At 41.9% G+C, this 19,147-nt stretch overlaps 1 protein-coding gene across 1 annotated transcript in view; it reads left to right on the top strand.

Moving 5' to 3' along the window:
* The window catches only part of SFT2D1 (SFT2 domain containing 1), a 34,340-nt gene extending 16,045 nt beyond the window's left edge, over positions 1 to 18,295 (top strand). The window contains exons 3-8 of the mRNA XM_090042813.1: positions 809 to 891; positions 6,302 to 6,383; positions 10,466 to 10,501; positions 11,266 to 11,324; positions 15,589 to 15,618; positions 17,492 to 18,295. Of these exons, the coding sequence (XP_089898939.1) occupies positions 809 to 891; positions 6,302 to 6,383; positions 10,466 to 10,501; positions 11,266 to 11,324; positions 15,589 to 15,618; positions 17,492 to 17,531 (330 nt within the window). The 3' untranslated portion in view covers positions 17,532 to 18,295. The remainder of the gene's footprint in view (positions 1 to 808; positions 892 to 6,301; positions 6,384 to 10,465; positions 10,502 to 11,265; positions 11,325 to 15,588; positions 15,619 to 17,491) is intronic.
* Positions 18,296 to 19,147: the final 852 nt, after the last annotated feature.

Here is a 19,147-nt window from a genome sequence, read left to right as displayed (position 1 = left end):
GTTTATTGCAGTGGGCTGTATGTGGGTTGGTATTATAAGATTATAGTTGGTGCAGAATGTGACTGTTTGAGAGTCTTCATAGAGAGTGCTACATCTCTGCTCTGACCTCCTTTGGCTGCTTTGTGAAGTTGAAGATGATGATTGTGGCCCAAGAAGCCCCAAATGTCTTTGTTCCAATTCCCTTTAGGATTCCCGTGCTAGCTCTTGGCAGTTGCACTCAGCAGAGGGTTTTTGGGTTATCAGGGTGCTGACAGCATGATGTTATAAAAGGAAAGTATTTGAACTAAGTCATTTCTTTTCCCCTGCCCTTGCATATACTTGGCCTACCAGCCTAGCTTTGTTGTCTCAGACTTCTCTTTGGGAAATGGCTAACCTGGGGTGTAAGTGCAGGGTAAAAAGTCAGGGAGGATGACTTTGTGTTTGGTTTGGGGATAATACGAGTACTATGAGCCTACTGCGGCTTTGTTAATATTTTCCACTTATGTATAAGAAGTTACAACTCTAAATGAAAGATTTTTAATTTAAACTGTAATAGTCCTGAGTAGGCTACATTGTACAAACATAAGTTTTATTGGTGGCATTACATAAATAATTTTTGCATTTGTGCTTATTAGGCGTTCCAGTTCAGTGTGTTAAATCAATGTCAGGAAGATATTAATATACTGGATAACTTAAATCTCTGAATACACTATGCTACCAGGTCATGGAGATGTTAGTCTCTGAAAGCATGTGCCTTACAAAATGTAAATGTAAAATAGATAAACTGGAGTAGCAGATAAAACCTGTGCACATTTTCAATTTCATGCAGGGGACAGCACTGTTATGGCTTCCATCAGGACTGAAATTGTTTGCTGTTTTCTATACACTAGGAAATGTTGCTGCCTTAGCCAGGTATGAATTATTTTCTTACTTATCATTTAAGAAGTACAGTATTTAATATTTTTATCTGAATTTCCAGTTGATATAACCAATTATCTGACGATTACATTAAAGATGACCACTGTGAGAAACAATGCTGTTTACAATTTCAAGTTCTTATTTTGTACTTAAATCACAGTAAGTGAATAGCAGTTCCTTATTTGCCCCTCTCAGATTATTTTGTAGTTCGTAAGTTTGCTTCATAAATATATCTAGATGGATTTTTACTTTGGCTAGCAGGTATAGACTATATATTTTGAATTTCTGTGTACATATCATGCTTCTGTGACTTCCTTCTTCTTCAGATAACTAATGTCTTTTCCATATAGGCATTTCAGCATGTTCGGGAGTGGAACTGGTGGGCAAGGCCAGGATTAGAGGGCAAGGTCATGGGGTAATGATAATGCAGGGCCAGGGCCTGGGACAGAGATGTAATCTGCTGCCCACACGCCCCTGAAAAGGACGCCAGTTCCGCAGGCAGGGGTATGCAGGGAGCAAGCAGGTTGCAGCTCTGCCCTGGGCCCCGGACCTGTGTTGTCACTGCCCCAAGATCCCTGACACAGGTCCCCACACACGGTCCCATCCCATCTGCCTGGCTGTATGCCCTACCCATATGGCTCCCTGCCAGTCTCCATGGAGACCCCAGGATTGTGGGGCAGTGACAGTGTGGGACTGGGGCATAGCTTCAATTCGCTCTCTACATGTCCCTGCCTGCAGAACCAGAACCTGTTACAGGGGAGCATAGGCGGATCATGCAATCCATTCCCTGTAGGTCTCTGCCCCAGCCCCACACTGTCACTGCCCCGTGATCCTAGCGTCTCCAAAGAGACTGGCTGGGAGCTGGGTGGGGAGGGCACACAACTGGGCGGATGGCATGGGGCCACAGGTAGGCAAGGAAGCTATGTCTGGGTCTAGGGCTGGGATCTGGGGGCAGTGACAGAACAAGGCTGGGCCAGTGGCACAATCCACTGCCCTCACGTCCCTGCTTGCAGAACCCATGCTCATCGCAGGGACATGCAGGGAGCAGATCACAGCTCTTCCCTGGCCCCTGGCCCTGCACTGTCACTGCCCCAAGATGCCGGGGTCTCCCTGGCCCCATCCACCCATCTCACTCCCAGACGCCATCCACCTGTGCACCCTACCCAGTAGGTGCAGGGTGGATGGGTCAGGGTGCCCATGTAGCAGGGCCAGGTGTGTTGGCTGCAGCAGCCAGAAGGAGCTGCCACCACCAGGGCTGCTGGAAATCAAATCTGGCCATCCCAGCCTTGCTGTGTGCGCCTAGGGGCAGTGGGACAAGCTACACACTCCACGGCTCAAGCTGCCCTCCACACCTGGGCTGGGCAGGAGCTAGGGATCCACTGCAGGCTGGACAAAATCTCTTGGCAGTCGGATCTGGCCTGTGGGCTATATTTTGCACACCCCCACATTAGAGTCTGGTTTGTACAGACATGGTGACATCTACCTCTCTGGCTTATGAGGTTCACCGCTGTGTACTAGAGGAACTGCTACTTCCTTCAGCCTTCTTATGATAGTTAATTCATGTGTAGATAATACAGGGTTGCCACAAAGGCAAGTTGTAGTGTTTCCTCATAGGAAAGGATGCAGGTAGATGTGGAAGCAGCTCTTTCTCCATCCAAATAGAGCAGTGAATACAGTATGGCATGCAGCATGTTGTTTGGGCCAGTTCCTTCGAAAGAAGGTTGGAGGAGTGTTGGCAAGTTCTTTACCCCCCCACACACTTAAAACATCACATCAGTCTTAGATGAAAGAAGTGGTCTCAAAACTTAAATCATCTTTTGATTCCTTGCAACCAGTAGGATGTGTTGGCTGTGGTTACATTGGTGGTTAAGAAGATGTGTGCTTGAGTGGTATCTCTGTATTGGTAACACAGAAGTCTAAAGATTTTATCATTTTCATGGCCCTTTATAGAAGCTAGAGGGGAAGAACTGAATCATGTAGGGCACCATAAGCTAGGAGTTTGGATGATAGTGTTTCATCTTCTTACATGTTAGCATAACAGGAGGTATATAATCTTAATGTTGTGCAGAACTCTCATCCTTAGAAAGGGGTATGATGCCCCTCCCTGACTCCTCCAAGAAGCAGTAATTAGCAGTACCATTTCAAATAAGTTTTTGAAGAAAATTGGATCAGAGTAGAGACCTCATTCTCTTTGCCCTTTCTTCAAAGCTTCCTTCGAAATATAGATATTATTGTTTAATGTCTTTAACATCCTGCATCAAGCCTTATGGGTGTTGTCACCAGTAGATCAGATATGGCTTTAAAGAAAATGACAATTGCTTAATCTAGGGAAGATGTACACTTCTTAAAGACTAGTTTTATACTGCAGCCATGTAATAGGAAGTTTTAAAAAGAGAGAATAACCACTCAGGTTGGTACGGAATTGTATTACATGCACAGGTGATCTGACAGTGACATCAACATGCAATTCTGCTGTTCATATCCAAGTACTGCACATGGATGTACATCCTGCAGAACAGTACTCATCAAGTTTCTTAAATGTTTCTACTGGATCATTTCTGCTGATGTTCTTAAATTAGAGCTCTAACAGTGTAGTATAATGTTTGTTTAGATCAGTGGTGCTAACCCTTTAGCCCCACAGGCCAGCTGAGCAGCCCAGATCTGATCCACAGGCTGGATGGAACCCAGAGTGCCAGTATCAGATCCTAGCACCTGCCACTGTCCCCTTCCTGCCCTGTGCACTTGGATTAGGCCCCAGAAGCCTGACACAGCCCCTTCCCACACCTCTGAAACTTTTAACAATAGGTTGTTTAATATACTGATGATTGGGGGAGGAGGTAGGGAATGGTGTCTTGGGATACATATATTCTGTTCCTGGCTCTTGCCAGTTTTCTGCAACAGTGATAGTCACTTCAGAGCCAGTTAGTCCGTCTGTCAGTGCCAGGTCATCGTAACATGTTGTACATTGCAGGCAGTATAACACTAATGTTTGAAAAATGTGGAGGATCTTCAAAGGTGCTAAAGAAGTACAAAATGCCTGTCAATTATTTTGTCCAGTTCTTTTGTTTCAGTAACATTTCAGTTCTTTGTAAAAAGTGTAAGATATTACATTTAAATCAATTCTCCCCTTTTGCATGATTATTTTATCTATCCTACCTATTCCTTGATGTTTCATTCACATTAGAAGTAGGCAAAGCTGATATTCCCTGCCAGATTAACTTAGTTTTATTCTTGTACCTTTCGTAGGAAAAAGAAAATGATTAGTATCCTCACCTGAGGAAATATTTTCAGGGTTTAAAATTAAATTTAGTCATTTGGCTGCCATTGATGAGGAAGACCTGGTTCCTTGTGAAGCAAGATCCATGTCTTCAAAGATTCATATATTTACAGTCTTTAACACTGACAATGAAAAAATATGCTTTGGTCTGAGCTTATTAGCTCAAGGCTGTCCAGCTTATAAGTGGCTGGTGGCCAAACACCTTATGTGCCGCACAAGTGGGGACCACATGCCCAGGGATTGCACCAAGGTGAGCCTCAGGCATCTCACTCCAGGGATGCCTCCTGTCACTGCTGCACCACATGGGTGCATCCCCTCCCAATCACTGCACTGTGCAGATGTGCCCATGCCTCCTCCCCATGCATGAACCTCTGCACCATGCGTTAGCACTGCTCCTCAGCTCCCTTTGCTGTACTGCACTTCTATGTCCCCTGCACAGAAAGCAGAAGCTGGAGGCAGAAGAGGGAGCCATGCGAATCCTGATGTTACAGCTGGAACAGTGAAGGGAGCAGTGGCCAGAGGAGCATAGAGACTGCAACTTAACCCCTCACAGGCCACATGCAGCCTGCAGACTGCCACTTGGACAGCCCTACGCGTTGTCATTAAGTTTCACTTATTACAAGAGGAAAAGCTGGTAGTCATGCTTGGTCCTCACATTTAGACAACCACTCCATGCCATTTGCTTTTTATATACCATTTTGGACTCTCACACCCTAACTTGCCTTCAGCTCTGTTGCCCCTTTCCTTGCCTTCCACTCCACATCAATTCTATACTTTGTACCTTCCGGATTTCATCATAGGGCTGCCTGAATAATTAAGCTTTTAGTTCATTAGCCAAGCCAAAAAAGTGAGAGAGAAATTGTAGATCAAATTGAGCTGAATTTTAGGTATTTCACGTTCTTTATGCTCAAGTGAGAAATGTTTGTGTTGAACAAATCAAAACTTAGTTTTCAGTTGCTTGTTTTTAATAAAAGCCTGTTATCAGTGAGCTGCTGGAGAAGGAGAAGGTAGTAGTGTGCTCATACCCAATATTTTTAGAGCAGCCCCCAAGATGGGAGAGATCTGATTTTAATTCTTTTCTCCTAAGGAGATTGATTCACAGCGTGGTCTAGTCAGTAAGCTATGGGCTAGCCTGAAATGGTTTATCCTCACTCTCCTTTTGACATAATTCTATTGTATATAAACATTCACTGAAACAGGGACTGGGATTTAGGTCTTCCCTGTCTAGCAAAGGCACCTAAACCACCAGGATATAGTCATTTTGACTGTCTTGGTGGAAAAAGAACTTTGTATAAAGTTAAGCATCTCCAGAAGGAGGAGGGGAGGGATTGAAGGGTCTCAGAATATCTATTTCAGAATATCCTAGTGCCTGGTATTTAGGAGAATGACATGTGCAAGACCTGATTCAGGTTTACTTTCTGCCTGAACAATTCTGGACACGCTGTAGAAGATCAAATTTACCACAGACCTTTATTCTTTGTGCATTAGGTACAGTTCAGGCTTAGAAGAATGGTGGAGGATTTGGCAAGAACTGCAGGGCCTGCTCCCACATTTGCTTGTTTGCTTATCTGCTGAGCTCATGCAAAAAAAAAAAAAAAAAGTGCCCCTACATTCTTGAGTGGGTATAACACATGCCACCAAACAGCTGCAGTAGCTTCATTCCGTAGGTTAGATTTAAGAGTTTCTTTGCAGCTTTGAGGATCATAAATTTACATTGAAGTAAAAAGCTCTTGTAGATATATGGCACAGGATAAGCTCACTTTGCAAAACTTCCTACTTAAGATCTTCCAACCTTCCTCAAAGTCAGAAAAAAATCATTTTTAGGCAGTTTTAGGATGACCGGACAATAAAAATTGTTTTCCTTTCAATATCTTTAGTAACATTGATAGGGAATCAGGAGCAGATGTATATGGCTGTTTTCAGGCCCAAATATAAAGAGATTTTTCATTTTTAATGTTAGCAGGATCTGTTGCTGAATGTTGACATAAGGCTTTTTTTCTAGTTTATATGTAAACTTCAGTGGTAGGCTTTCTAAATACAAGTTACTGTTATGATTCTTTGCAAAGCTTTATTTGAAAGGGACTTACTATTTACTTTCTCCCCCCCCCCCATTTACTTTTCCATTAGTACATGCTTCCTGGTGGGACCTATAAAGCAGATGAAAAAAATGTTTGAGACAACAAGATTAATTGCAACACTCGTTATGCTGGTAAGCACTATCTATCTACTTTTCAGCTTCAAAGGGTTAACGGTTGGATTGGTGGCAGAAAGGCTGGGAACACCATCTATTAGTAATGTCTCCAATCTTCCAGCAACTCCCTATTTTCAGCTTTTCTAGACTAGTCATTTGGACTAAGATTTTTCCATGCATGGGGGTCAACTGTGAATTGAGTGGTATCTGAGACAATTTCTCTCCCCAAATCCTTCAACCGTCTCCAAAAATAAAACTAGGAAGAGGTGTTATCCCTTGTCAAATGGCTCCATCAATGTCTGTAGTACCCCTACATTACATATATTATACAATTAACTGGCTAATTGAGCAATAAATTTAGACCAGTCACATATGCAAAGTAATTATCATGCTGTAAAAATGTCTATCCAGCCATAAAAAAGCCAGCCAGCTGTGAAGTTAGTGCTTGAAAACATGTAACAACTTTATAGCTCGTTTCTCTCCAACCTTAATTTGAACGTGTGGCATGGTCCTAGTAGAATAGTCCTTTTGTCATCATGGATTAGAACTTTTCCTTCACAGGGAAACAAAGTTAATTTACTCCGTAAAGCTTTTAAAAAAGTGGATTGCCAACCTTTGCTTTCTCTGTTCCATTAGTCCTTCGTCCTTTATCTCAAGGACTGTACTTTCTCTTCCAAACAAAAGAAAAGGAAGGGGGAGGAGGGGACAAGGAGTACCCTCTCCCCTGGGTTCAAGCTCAAGGATCCTGTTTTATGTAGAGGAGCACTGATCTATATTGGTCATATATTGGATAGGCATCAATACAAGGAAAATTAACATCAGCTTTTTTTGGCCAGTGTAGCCAATAATATCGCCAATTAAATGTTGGGTGCACGCATGCAGATGCAGCATGCACACAGCCAGGAAGACAGCCTGGCAGCTTGGAGAGCAGCATCCAGGTGGTAAGTCGTTGTGGGGGGGATGGGGCATGGAGGAGGGAAGGGGCCTGGGGGGCGCAGATTGAGGCCCCCATGCTAAGGAGGGAGTGGGGCAGGGCACTACCCAGAGAGGACAGTGAACGTGACCCCAGCAGCGGGACAGAGCTGTGGACTGCTTGTCCTGGAGATGTGGGGTGCTGGGTGGGGAGTGAAGGAGGTGTGGGCAGCTCCATGCTGCTGCATGCACCCCTGTGGGAGGCATGGGAGCATGTGCCCCCAAGATTTTGTGCAGGGCAAAGGTGGGCTTTCCACTGTGGGCTCAGGGCCAGGGGCTGCGCTGGCCTCTACCTGGCAGAGGGCTGGGCAGTGACTGTGTTTGGGATGGGTGTGGGTGGAGTGGGCAGTGCTGGTGGGGGTCACTGTGGGGAATTTTGGGGTGGCTGTAGCCCACCCCATAGTCACCCCTCTCAGTGCCATCACTGCCTGCCCTGCCTCCCCTGAGCGCAACCCTGGCCCAGCCTTCCCGCCAGGAAAAGGCTGGCACAGCCCCTGGCCCCAGGCCCACAGCGACCAGCCTGCCTCCACCCTGCAAATAAATCTTGGAGGGGTACATGCCCCCCATGCCTCCCCCAGGGGTGTGCACAGTGGTGGGAAACTGCCTCCCTTCCCCCCTCTTGGATAAGGCACCTCCGAGGTCACATTCGCTACCCTGGCTGGGCAGCACCTGTCCCACTCCCCCCCCCCCCCCTTACTGTCGGGTCTCTCTGCACCCCCTCCCACTCCTCCCCACAAACTTATCGGCTGAATGCTGCTTTCCAAGCTGCCAGGCTGCATTCCTGTAAATTGGCTATCTCATCAGTATCGGCCAATATAGCTGGTTAATAATTGGCCATTGGTATTAGCTAAGAAAATCTTCATTGGTGCACCCCTAGTATTACGTTAAGGAACACATCTTCCAATGCTTCTCCTTTCAGAGCACCCTGATACCCTTTTCTGCCTGAGTTAGTCTTGTATAGGAGTTGTTTCTAGCTTATTAATTGGTTACAGCTGATGAAGGTAATAGCCCTCCCCCATCTTTTTGGGTTGCTGCTGTAAGTTGTATATATATTGCAACAATGTTAAAAACAGTTGAATACCCTTTTTTTTCTTTTGGAGAAACTCAAGCCTACCCACTTTCTTTGATGCAATGATTTGATACTTAGCAGGATTTTGACCTTCATGCTTGAGATGTGCCTTTAACCTCCATGAGAAACCAGCCATATTTGGCTGTTATAAGCCTTTGAGATATCAGTGTGTACATGCTTAGAAAACAATTGCTAGATCATTTTGGTTGAATTCCCCGAAGATTTCATGGATGCACATAAATTCTAGAGCTGAGCAGCTTCCCTGCAGGTGCAAATCCAGATTACTAGAAGCCAATCTGGGTTCAGGGCCAGGAACAAGAATATAAAGCTGAGAGACTACCTCTAGAGCTAGAACCACAGACATCCACACATCTCCCTTTCCAGGGCCCAGTCAGCTTGGTAGAGAAAATGACCTAACTTGAATTCTGATGGAATAGACACAGATTTGGGTGAGGCAGGGTATGTAGTTTGGGAGAAGGAACATAGGGATGGGATGAAATTGGTCCCTGGTTCCAGACTCCCTGTACTTGGGTGGGGGAGCCTGCCAGGTGGCTCCTTGATAGCCCAGAGGACCTCTCATCTCTGCCTCTGAGCTCTTTGAAGCGTCTGACAGAGTGCTGGACCTCTGGGCAGCTTGGGAAATAATGGGAATGTTTTGAGCTTGAAAATGAAGTACTATTTTGACTTGTTTTAATTAAATATATATTTTAAATGGTTGCATTCATTTTTGGATTTTTTTCTAATTTCAGAATTTCCCACAAAACAGGAATTGCGGTTTTCAGCTAGAAATACCCATGGGAATGAATTATTTCTTTAGTGTTTCAGTAGCATTCAATAAACACAAGGAATGGGGCCAAAATAACAGGGAGAAAGCAACATTTTAAATGGTAGTACGTGAAGTGAGCGTACCCCTTCCTTGCATGGAATGAGGCAAAGTTTTTTATGCAAAAATAGTAAACGATTATGTAATCGAAGTATGAATCGTGTTTTCACACAAGGGGTCTGATTTAAGACTGCAAAGATAACATTAATTCAGGCATTTCCTCCCTCTTGAATACCTGATTAGAACCTTTAGCCAAAATCCTTTTTTAAGGTCTTTTTTTGTGCATAATTATATTTATATGGCTGTAGCTCTTAGTAGGCTGTGCATTTTACATTCACATAGAGTTCTTAGAGACAGAAAGGTGCAGGGAAGTGGAAATACACAAACAGAATAGTCATGGTAGTTACTGGCACATGTTCATGGAGGACACAAAAAAATTGGTTAGCACAGTTTCAACACCATTTTGGTTGATATGGGATTATAAACTATTTTATTTAAATGAAATCTCAACACCAAAGAAAATTGCATCAGATAGAGGAATAATTTTGAAAGCAATATAGAAGTAAAATACCCGAAGTGTGTGTATCATGTCTAATAGAGTAACCTAATTTCTTGCAAAAATCTTCGGTCTCTGTAGCCTGCTCTATAGGGAAATCCTCCCGTTCAGTTAAGGATACTATTCATAAATTACAGACCGAATGTCTTGGGGTTTTACTTTGTGGGAAAAATAGCTTCTCTGGTCATAAATCTGGCTCTTAAGCTCTTTGGATCATGTACTGAAAGTTCTGAAGCCAGTTGTACTTTGGAATCTACCTTCATCCTATTCATCGGCACTACCAATTGATGGAGGAAATAACAGAGCGCTCCATGAGTAGCTTAACTAAGCCTTCATCTAACCTTTTTCACCTACATGAGAGCTACTCCCTAGTAGGCCTTTCTGACTATTCTTCAGAAATAAAAACATTGGCAGAAGCAAGGTCGGTATTTGCCAGGTTCAGTGGCTGTGAATTGATAGTTCATCATGGTACTAATGCATGCCCTGTTAGAAGATTGATATGATGAATGCTGTATTCATGGTGGTGGTGTTTATTGAATGAATAGAATGTTGTACCACTGCAGGGCAAGCCTTGAATGTATTTGTTTTAGGTAGTGGATTCTGAAAGGCTCATTACTGTAATAAAAACATATAGAAACAATTATACTGTGCACTAATTTTTCTTCTTCCCCTCCCCCCAGTTTTCCTTTATAGCTACACTCTGTGCTGTGTTCTGGGTAAGTAATATTAATTTATGTTTTGTAAGCTAGCATAGATGGGTCATTAACTCCGGCAGTAGTCTGTTTCCTCCAACTATTGGTTAAGAAAAATTTGGTAACTGCATTTTTAATGTTCACTGAAATAAAAAGTGGATGGGTGACCTTGTGCCATGTCGCTCTTCCTTTCAGTGAAAGTGAAGAATTTGTCTACAATTGCATTTGGGCTGGTGGTTCTAAATATCCTGGCTACAACAGTCTTGTGGCTGCATACTATGGAAAAATATGTAATGCCAGAATATAAGCTCTTAATATGAGTAAGGGAAAGAAGACAAAGCTTGAACTGATAATTAAGCAATATCATAACTATCTCAGTCCTATTTTAATAATTGAAATATTAAAATGTGGGGTGAAAGTAATGTGTTTCAGAAATGAATATCTCTTGCAACATGATTGAAGTATAAATAATATGCATGGGAGTGTGGAGGAGATGGTTAAGTCTTTTAACTATTTCATCTTAAAGAGTTTCATAATTAAGGGAAGAGCTGTATAGTAAAATGCTAATAAAATCTTTTCAGGTGGAATGGTATTGCAATACTATAATCAATAATAGAATGAAAAAGGGAAGACTAAGATGTTTAATTTCCTCAGCTATGACCATTCAACATCAGGTTTAACTAAAGTTTGGGGTAGACTTGGTTGAGTAAACTTATGTTTTCAGTTATAAATAGCATTGATTTCTGTAAAATAACTTCACCTGCAATATTTCTTGTGCTTTCTCTCAGTGGGGTAAGAAGGGTTTGGCCGTGCTATTCTGCATATTGCAGTTCTTGGCAATGACATGGTAAGGCTTTTTAAACTCATTTTAAATTGCCCATACCTCAACGGTTTCTTATAAACAAAATACATATGAAAATATTTTATTTAACAAATCTAGTTTAACTTGCATGTCTTTTAAACTAAGTCAGAGTTTATGTATGGATTTAGCTCAAACTTATTGAACATTTTTCGGCAAGGTAACTTTAGATGTAGTCAATGTGATCCTTAATAAACTCTCTTAGTATTAATCAGTCCATGCTTTTAAAATGTATTCAGTATTGATAGCACATTGTTCTGTATTCTGCCGTGAAAGTAACACTCTGGGTGCAGACTGAGTTACAGCCAGGAGCTGCGCTTCTGAGCACTTAGCAAGAAATGTTTTGAGTTGCAGCAGTCCCCCGGACCAAACAGAAGTTCAGTGTTGGTTCCTGAGGGGGGGGCGGGGACTCTAGCTGCTGGTTTCCCCTAGTAATAGCCCCTCCTCCCTGCCAACCCCAGCTGTTTTCAGAATGGAAGATTGGAAAGGGAACAGAGGGAGCTCATTCTAGGGGTTTCCTAGCTGGTGCTGGAGGGCAGGGTGGGTGAATTGGAGCCCCCTCTCTCCCACCTTGGAGGCTGAAAAAAATCCCATACCAAATTCCCTCCACTCCCTTTCTCCCCTCTCATTCTGAAAATAGCAACAGGCTGGGAGGTAGCACAGATGCAAGTTACAGAAGACGCTCTGTTTTGAAATGTCTTCATCTAATACCTTATGCAATGAGGATTCAACTTTTTACACAATTGGCTATTTTTGAAGCAGTTTGCAGCCATGCATTTAAAGTGTTTGGTCACTGTTATAGACCACTTTCTGTGGCCAGATTGGGCAAAAATGATCACTTCTGTCTGTCCTCTCTACACTTTTTTCTCCTGCTCTGATGTCTACTGCTGTTCCTTCCGGAATAGATGTTATGGACTAAGTTTTTTTTTTTATTATTATTATCACTCTACTTTCTCTTAAGTATCGGGTAAAAATATTTTGTGGTAGATTTGCTTCTGTCTTTAATTTACCAGTGTCTGGATGGTTGTTGTGAAGCAGTTACACAGCCAAATACAGTTCTATGCCCCATCATGTTATTCTCATACTAGTAGACACCTCCTATTCAGCCACAGAAGTGGATGAAGCCTTTTAAACCCTGAATGAACAGAAAACAACCCTCAGTTTTGACCAATTGTTTGCACATCAGACCTCAAATATATGAGTAAGGCCAGTTTGAATTCACCCTTTCCCTTTGACCTTTTGAAGATAGAACTTTCTTATTATATCAGTGTTTGGAAGTCAACAGATTTGTTTTCACTAATTTGATTCCTTTCTCCACCCTATCCATCCACCTTTCATATTTAGAGGATATGATCGCACAAACAAACTAGTATAAGGTATAAGCTAGGGTGCCTCTCAAAAACAGGAAGTAACTTAGTTTGCTCTTCAGTGAAAAGGTATATCTCATGCTTACTACAAGATAAATTTGTACATGCAGGCAGTTACTGTAGACTAGCTGATGAATGGTACGTTTTCTAACCCTAGTCTACCTCGCGTTAACTTTTTCCTGTAGCTGGGACCAGAGGTACTTCTCAAAAAAGCACTATAATCCTATGTTTGTCCTCTGTTGGAAGCAGGAGCTATAGAGGTGTCAAAGGAATTCAAAGGTCAGGGTATCTACTTGAAATATTTTCTGACATCCAAGAAAGACAACGAACTTCATCTAGTGCTGGATCTTTGGCAGCACAGCATGTTTATTGGAAAGTTCTGTTTCCTCATGTTGACACTAGCAGCTCTCATTCCTCTCCTGCTCATTTCCTATGGCTCCTCATTGGGTTTGTTTGAGGTTCTGCATGCAGTTGGGAGCTCGTTTGTAAGTAAAGTTTCTGTGTTTTTTAAAACGTCCTCTGTGCCTTGAAGGGCTGGAGTGGATATTTTTGTGGACTGTTTTAAACTAAATGTCTGTGACATGGCTATATGTAGTCCCAGAGTATTTGAATGGATAGACCAGGTAGCTCCTGCCAGTCCTATATTTCTGTGCTCCTGTGCCCTGTCTTTTTGACCTAGATAGTTTTGTAGCTTGTGACTTGAAATAATGTGCAATTGTGTATCTCTCTTAGACCCAGACACTGAAAATATCTTGTGTTATGATACAACCACTTTTAATGCAAATCAAGCCTTATGACTTATCTACTGACCCACAGATATTTACAGAGTGCCTACCCATGGTAGCCATGCATTTGAGATGCTAGTGTCATTTTACTTGTTTAGACAACTGGTTGATCAGAGCCTTTCAAAGGTCGTTGTTGGCACCACTGCTCACCAAGATAGCGCTTAGGGATGTGAAATATGAACACGGACAACTCAGTGTCCTAAAATAAAAGACTAACTTTATTAGTACAATAAATGTTATTTTAACAGTTTCTGTATACAGAGAGAGAGAGAAACATTCAGTACAATAATCTCACCCCATCCCAGATGTTACTTTGCTGAACAGAAAGACAGCCACTCAGTTCCTCAAAGCAAAGGGTGCGTTGTTGGCTGGTTTGGTCCGGGCAGGTGTAGAAGGCTGGATTTATGCCAGCGACAACACCCAACTTCCTTGCTGCCCCCTTTTATGCTTTTTCTTCAACGTCACTCCTTCAACGACTCTTTGTTTTTAGATTGGTCTCTCTGCAGTCAGCATACTGTCCATATTTTATCCTGTCTACATATCCCTTTGTTCAACAGGCCCATCATGAGCACACCTCTTAATTTGGCCTTTTTCCTGTGTCTTACAATGGGCAGTGTCCATTGATTTTTTTCCCTTATCACCTTTTATTAACATATCCAATCATTTCATCCTTCTGATTCAACTGGCTAGTGCTGAGTTCAGTTAAATTGAGCTGGTAACAAGGCCATTGCTGTGTTACGTTAGAAGAACTTCTCACAGTGGTAAAAAGGAAAAAATATAACGAGCAAGCACTATGAGCTCTACAAAAACAACTCGGGGCCAGCTGATAAACAAAAATGAGGCTATACAAAATTTAAGCAATGATTAAATAAGGCTGAATATAAAAAAGTTTAAACAATACTATAATCTACCACTCTTTAAAGCATAAAATATGACACCCTAACAGTCATACTTTACATGTTCCCTCTTTTTGAGATTAGGAGTCATGCTACTTTTGAAAATGATCCCTGGTCATAGGTGCAGTTCTCAACTCTTACAAGTTAGAGCAGTTTTGCCAGTAGAGAGATTTTGGAAGCTCAGGTGATTAAAAACCTAAAATTCCCCCTCAATCTCATAAACAGCAATATGGTGAAGACACTGAATCTAGAAGTGAAGGTTTCTTACTTGTAGCCAGAGTACTTACAGAGGGACTCTGCATATTCACATTCCCCATCTCCTCTTCCTAGGAGTTCTAATAGCAATTTGATTTTGAGGAGCTGGAAGAAACTGAGGCAGCAGAGGGCAGCATGTCTTATTGTATAGCCCAGGCCTCAGAACAATCAGGAATACTGAGGAAAAGAATAGGAGGGTGGGTGCCTGAGTACCCTAACAAGTATGCTATGAAACTGTCCCACCTTCTGCATTGACTGGCCTTTCTGTGAGCACACAGAGGCCATCTTGAATTCAGGTTATGGATAGGTAACTATTTATTTTGCAACAGAACAAAGTTGTGGCTTTTGGCTATAAAATCCATTCTTGGATCTGAGCAGGAAAGGTAAGGGACTAAAATGCAATGTTCAGAGCTGTCAGAGCACATGTTTCAGATAGTAATGGCATATCAGCTGTAAGAATAACATGCCATTGTGCCTTCCTTAGTTTATTACAATCTTCATTTGTATTTGTAGAGTTACAGAAAACAACATATGTACACATTCACATATCAAATCCTGCTCTACTTCTGTTATATTTGAACCTTATTTGAAGTCTTTGCCATCTTGATTTCTGGGAGAATTGCAGATTTAATCTAATCAAGTAATTAATCTTTAAAAAGTAATGTGTTAAGAATTGTCAAGTAATAGTAAACCACCAAATTCTGTTATGTGATGAAATTTATATTTAAGGGAATCTGTAATGCATAGAAAAATGCAAAGAAAAAAATTAATGAGAAATTCTTGGCAATATTTGTAGTTCGTGCAGAGCCCTTTGTTTTTCAGCAGTTGTAACTTGCTTAGATTGTGTTAGTAAAACCTGCTTTCCTTAATTCTTGGCTAATCCAAAGTAAATTGCCATATCAAAATGAAACGCTCTTCAAATTAAACTTTTTTTTCCTTTCCTTTTCAGGTATAGTCTGTCATACATTCCATATGCAAGGTGAGAAAATATAATTACCTGTATGTTCATATAAATAAAATTGGTTAACATTTATTTTCTGGAAAAAGACATCTCTAAATCCAGTGTGTGAAAATCTAAACACAATCCTGTATTTTTTTACCTATAGGATTTAGGGGAATTAAGTTGCAATATAACCCATAAATTCTGAAATTTAACAGATTAACAGGAATTTAGTTATATACTTTAAGATTTAGATATTTTTCTAGGTATTCAGCTCAGAAAATGCACTTTTTGTGTATAGTACTCTTAAATTTATCAAAGTATTGATATGGAAATAGGATATAAAGTTCTTATCTTTACAATACCTTGTGCTCATTTAAACCCCATATGCCTTTTGTTAATAACACAAAGTGTGATAATAGCCTAATAATTCTTTTTGGGATAATAGAAGTAAACTGCCATCTCAAGTAAACATTTGTCTGTTATCTTTCTTACAGCTGTAGGAAAAATTTTTCCTTATTTTGTCTCAGTATGTGTTTCTTTTAATTGGCACTAAAAAGCTGTAGCAACAGAAATACCCTTAAGTAGGAGTTAGCAAATTTTTATAAGGCACAGGCTGGAACATCCCAGCTTCAGTCCAACACAGGCTGGCCGACTTTGGAAGCACAGCAGCGGGTTTGTCCATGCCAGCACTGGAGCCAGGCAGTTGGGAGCTGCACCCATGCTGTTTCTGCTTCTTCCAGTCTCCAACTCCCTGGCTGCAGCACAGATCTGCACGGGCTGGAAGCTGGGATTACGCCACAGCTGAGAGGGAGAAGCAGTGGCAGTACAGCTCTCAGCTACCTGGCTCAGGGACAAGTACAGACAAAGTCCCCCTGCCACTACTGCAGCACTGAAACCATCCATCCCATATTGGACCACAGCTGAGAAGACCAGGAAGAAGTGGCAGCAGCACAAGCCGGATTCAGTCACTCTGCAGGCTGGATGTTGCTGACCCTTGTTCCTTAAGCATATTTGTTTCCATTTTGATGGGATCTTTCTTCCTGGCATCAATTTTTGAGAGAGATTTTAATTTAAAGACACACTGCCGCCTTATACACAGGAATAGTTGATTTTCTTTTAACTTATTCTAATATTATAAAAGGCTTAGTCTGTTTGTCCGTAATGCTTTATTCACACTCTGATTGGTTGTCTCGGCAGCCAATCGGAGTGCTCCAAGAGCATTCCAGACAGGTAGCAGCAGAGCACTGCCAGGATGGCTGCCATGATTGCCCTCAGTCCATGCTGTCATGGCAGGGCTGTCCTTGCTGTCCCCCTCTGCCACCAAGGAGCAGGGCTGCAGCAGGGGGCCTCCCCTGCTCCCTGAAGGGAGTGCAGGTTGCTAGCCAAGGAGGACGGAGGGGAAAGCAGGGCGCACCCCTCCCCACCCAGCTCCTGGGAGACGGTGACAGCGTGAGGTGGTGGATGGTGGCGTTTAGTTCCCTTCCCTCCCCCTCCCAGTCATCCCTGATGGGCAGTTGTCTAGTAGGTATAATAATGTTTTTGATTTTTTTTTTCCAAAAAGATTTAAAACTAAGTACAAAAAGTCTGCTCACAAACAAATGAATCTGTTGTTGTGAAAATGTAAATAAGCAAGACTGTGAACATTAGATTAGTCAATAAAACCAATTTACAAAATGCTCAGTAGGGCCCTATTAGACTGTTTCAAATTCTCAGGGGATCTGATCAGTCAGAATTCTGCAATGAATAATTGAGATTTGTTTTGTCACTTGAGTAGTGTACATTTGAATCTTAAACTGAATTTTACTCTAAAAAATGTATAGTATAGTAAGCATTGATAACTTGAGTATAGCAGCTTTTGTATGTGTAAAAACATTTTTTTTAATTGTCATCTTCTTTTTTTTTTTTTTAGAGATGCTGTGATGAAATGCTTCACTTCCTGCTTAAGTTAAAAAAACAAAAAAAACCAAAAACACTTATTTTTTTTTAATCCAACTGTATTTTATCAAAAGTGTCTTTAGAAAGTTATAAATTTCAACTCCTGAAGTGCCTAATGACAGTTTTGTAGTTTTGTTCCCTTTTGTACACTGGGGATTAAATCATTTTAGGAGAACCAATTTTAAACACAGGACAGGTAAACTTGTATTTTATTCTGAAACATTTGAAAACTAGGATAATCTTTAACACTTTCTGCAGAGCCAACTTAACAGAAACTGTGTCAAAGAGTTTTAACAAAGTTAAATACCCAGTATAGGTGCAGAGCCTATGGATTCTGGATAATATATACATATTATTATGTACGTATAGGGGGAAAAATATTTATATCCATCCATCTATCCTATGGCTACTGCTTTCAGCCTATATGTGTGTGTTTCCTATACAGTTTTGTCTACGAGTTGGTTTATGACATTACTATTTATGCATTATTCATTGTATGCTTTACCCAAAGACCAAGATTTTGTAATCATTGCTAAAATGAAAGGTTTCGTATAGTGTAGTTACCCCGCTGCTTGGAAATGTCTGTACATGTGCAGTGTAGGGAAAGCTTGATGTGACTGTGAGAGAGAGCTTTTAAAAGCTTGCTGAGTTTTGTTAAAGAGCTTACATTTTGAATGCCAACTTTTTTACTTTCAGATTTAAGAAAAATACTTTTAACTAAAATAGCTTATGGATAATATAAATCACTGATTGTGAAATAAAAACTATTTTAAAAGTATCAAGGCTGATTATTATTAAACATAATCTGAGCTACAAAGGCAAGAAATTAAAGCATTACACAAATGGTATATAACAATATCAAATTCACTTTAAAATTAATTCAGCACACTCTTGTTTACTACCTCTAATCTGTTTTGTTACTTCCTATCCTGCTTTGTCAGACTGAAAATTAAGCTGTTAAATGTCAGTTATATACATTGTTACTATAAAGCATTTTTATATTTATATTTTGGAGAATTGCTTCTGTTGGCTAAATATACATGAATGAGTGTGTGTGTGTGAGTGTGTGTGTGTGTGTGTGTGTGTGTGTGTGTGTAAAATCTCTATCTCCATGGGGGAGAGAGGGGAGCTGGCAGGCAGGGATGGAGCAGCGCCCCACAGTGCCGCCACTCCCCCTCTGGCGCTGTGCACTGGCCCCCCTGCATCCCCACCCCTGCCTCCTGTGTCTCCCCATCCCACCACGTCTGTCCCTGTGGGACCCCCTGCCTCTGACCCCAGAGGGCTCCCCTCGTCGCTCCTGGTGTGGCCCCGTGCATGCCCCACACACCCACTGCTGCTCCACCCTGCGCTGCTACTGGCTCTCAGGAATGGTGGGCGGGGGAAAGCTTGCATGGCCACTGACACCCAGCGGTATACAACATGCCTCTACTCCCCCTCTCCTCCCTCCTTGCCACTTCCCCCTCTCTACTGGCTGTTGGGGCCAGGCAGTGGTGGCAGCAGCGGGGGGGGAGTAGTGGGGTGGCACTGCCACTGGAACACCCCTTTTCCCGCTCCCTTTCCTCTCTTCCTCCCTTCTTCCCTGCTGTCTCCCCTTCCCTGACAGCTGTTGTTTGGGAAAGGGAGTGGGGGG

The sequence above is a fragment of the Crocodylus siamensis genome, chromosome 1 (assembly GCF_052110815.1).
Source record: "Crocodylus siamensis isolate JL-2025a chromosome 1, ASM5211081v1, whole genome shotgun sequence".
In the NCBI taxonomy this organism is placed as follows: domain Eukaryota; kingdom Metazoa; phylum Chordata; order Crocodylia; family Crocodylidae; genus Crocodylus; species Crocodylus siamensis.
This window is presented reverse-complemented; position numbering and strand designations above follow the sequence as displayed.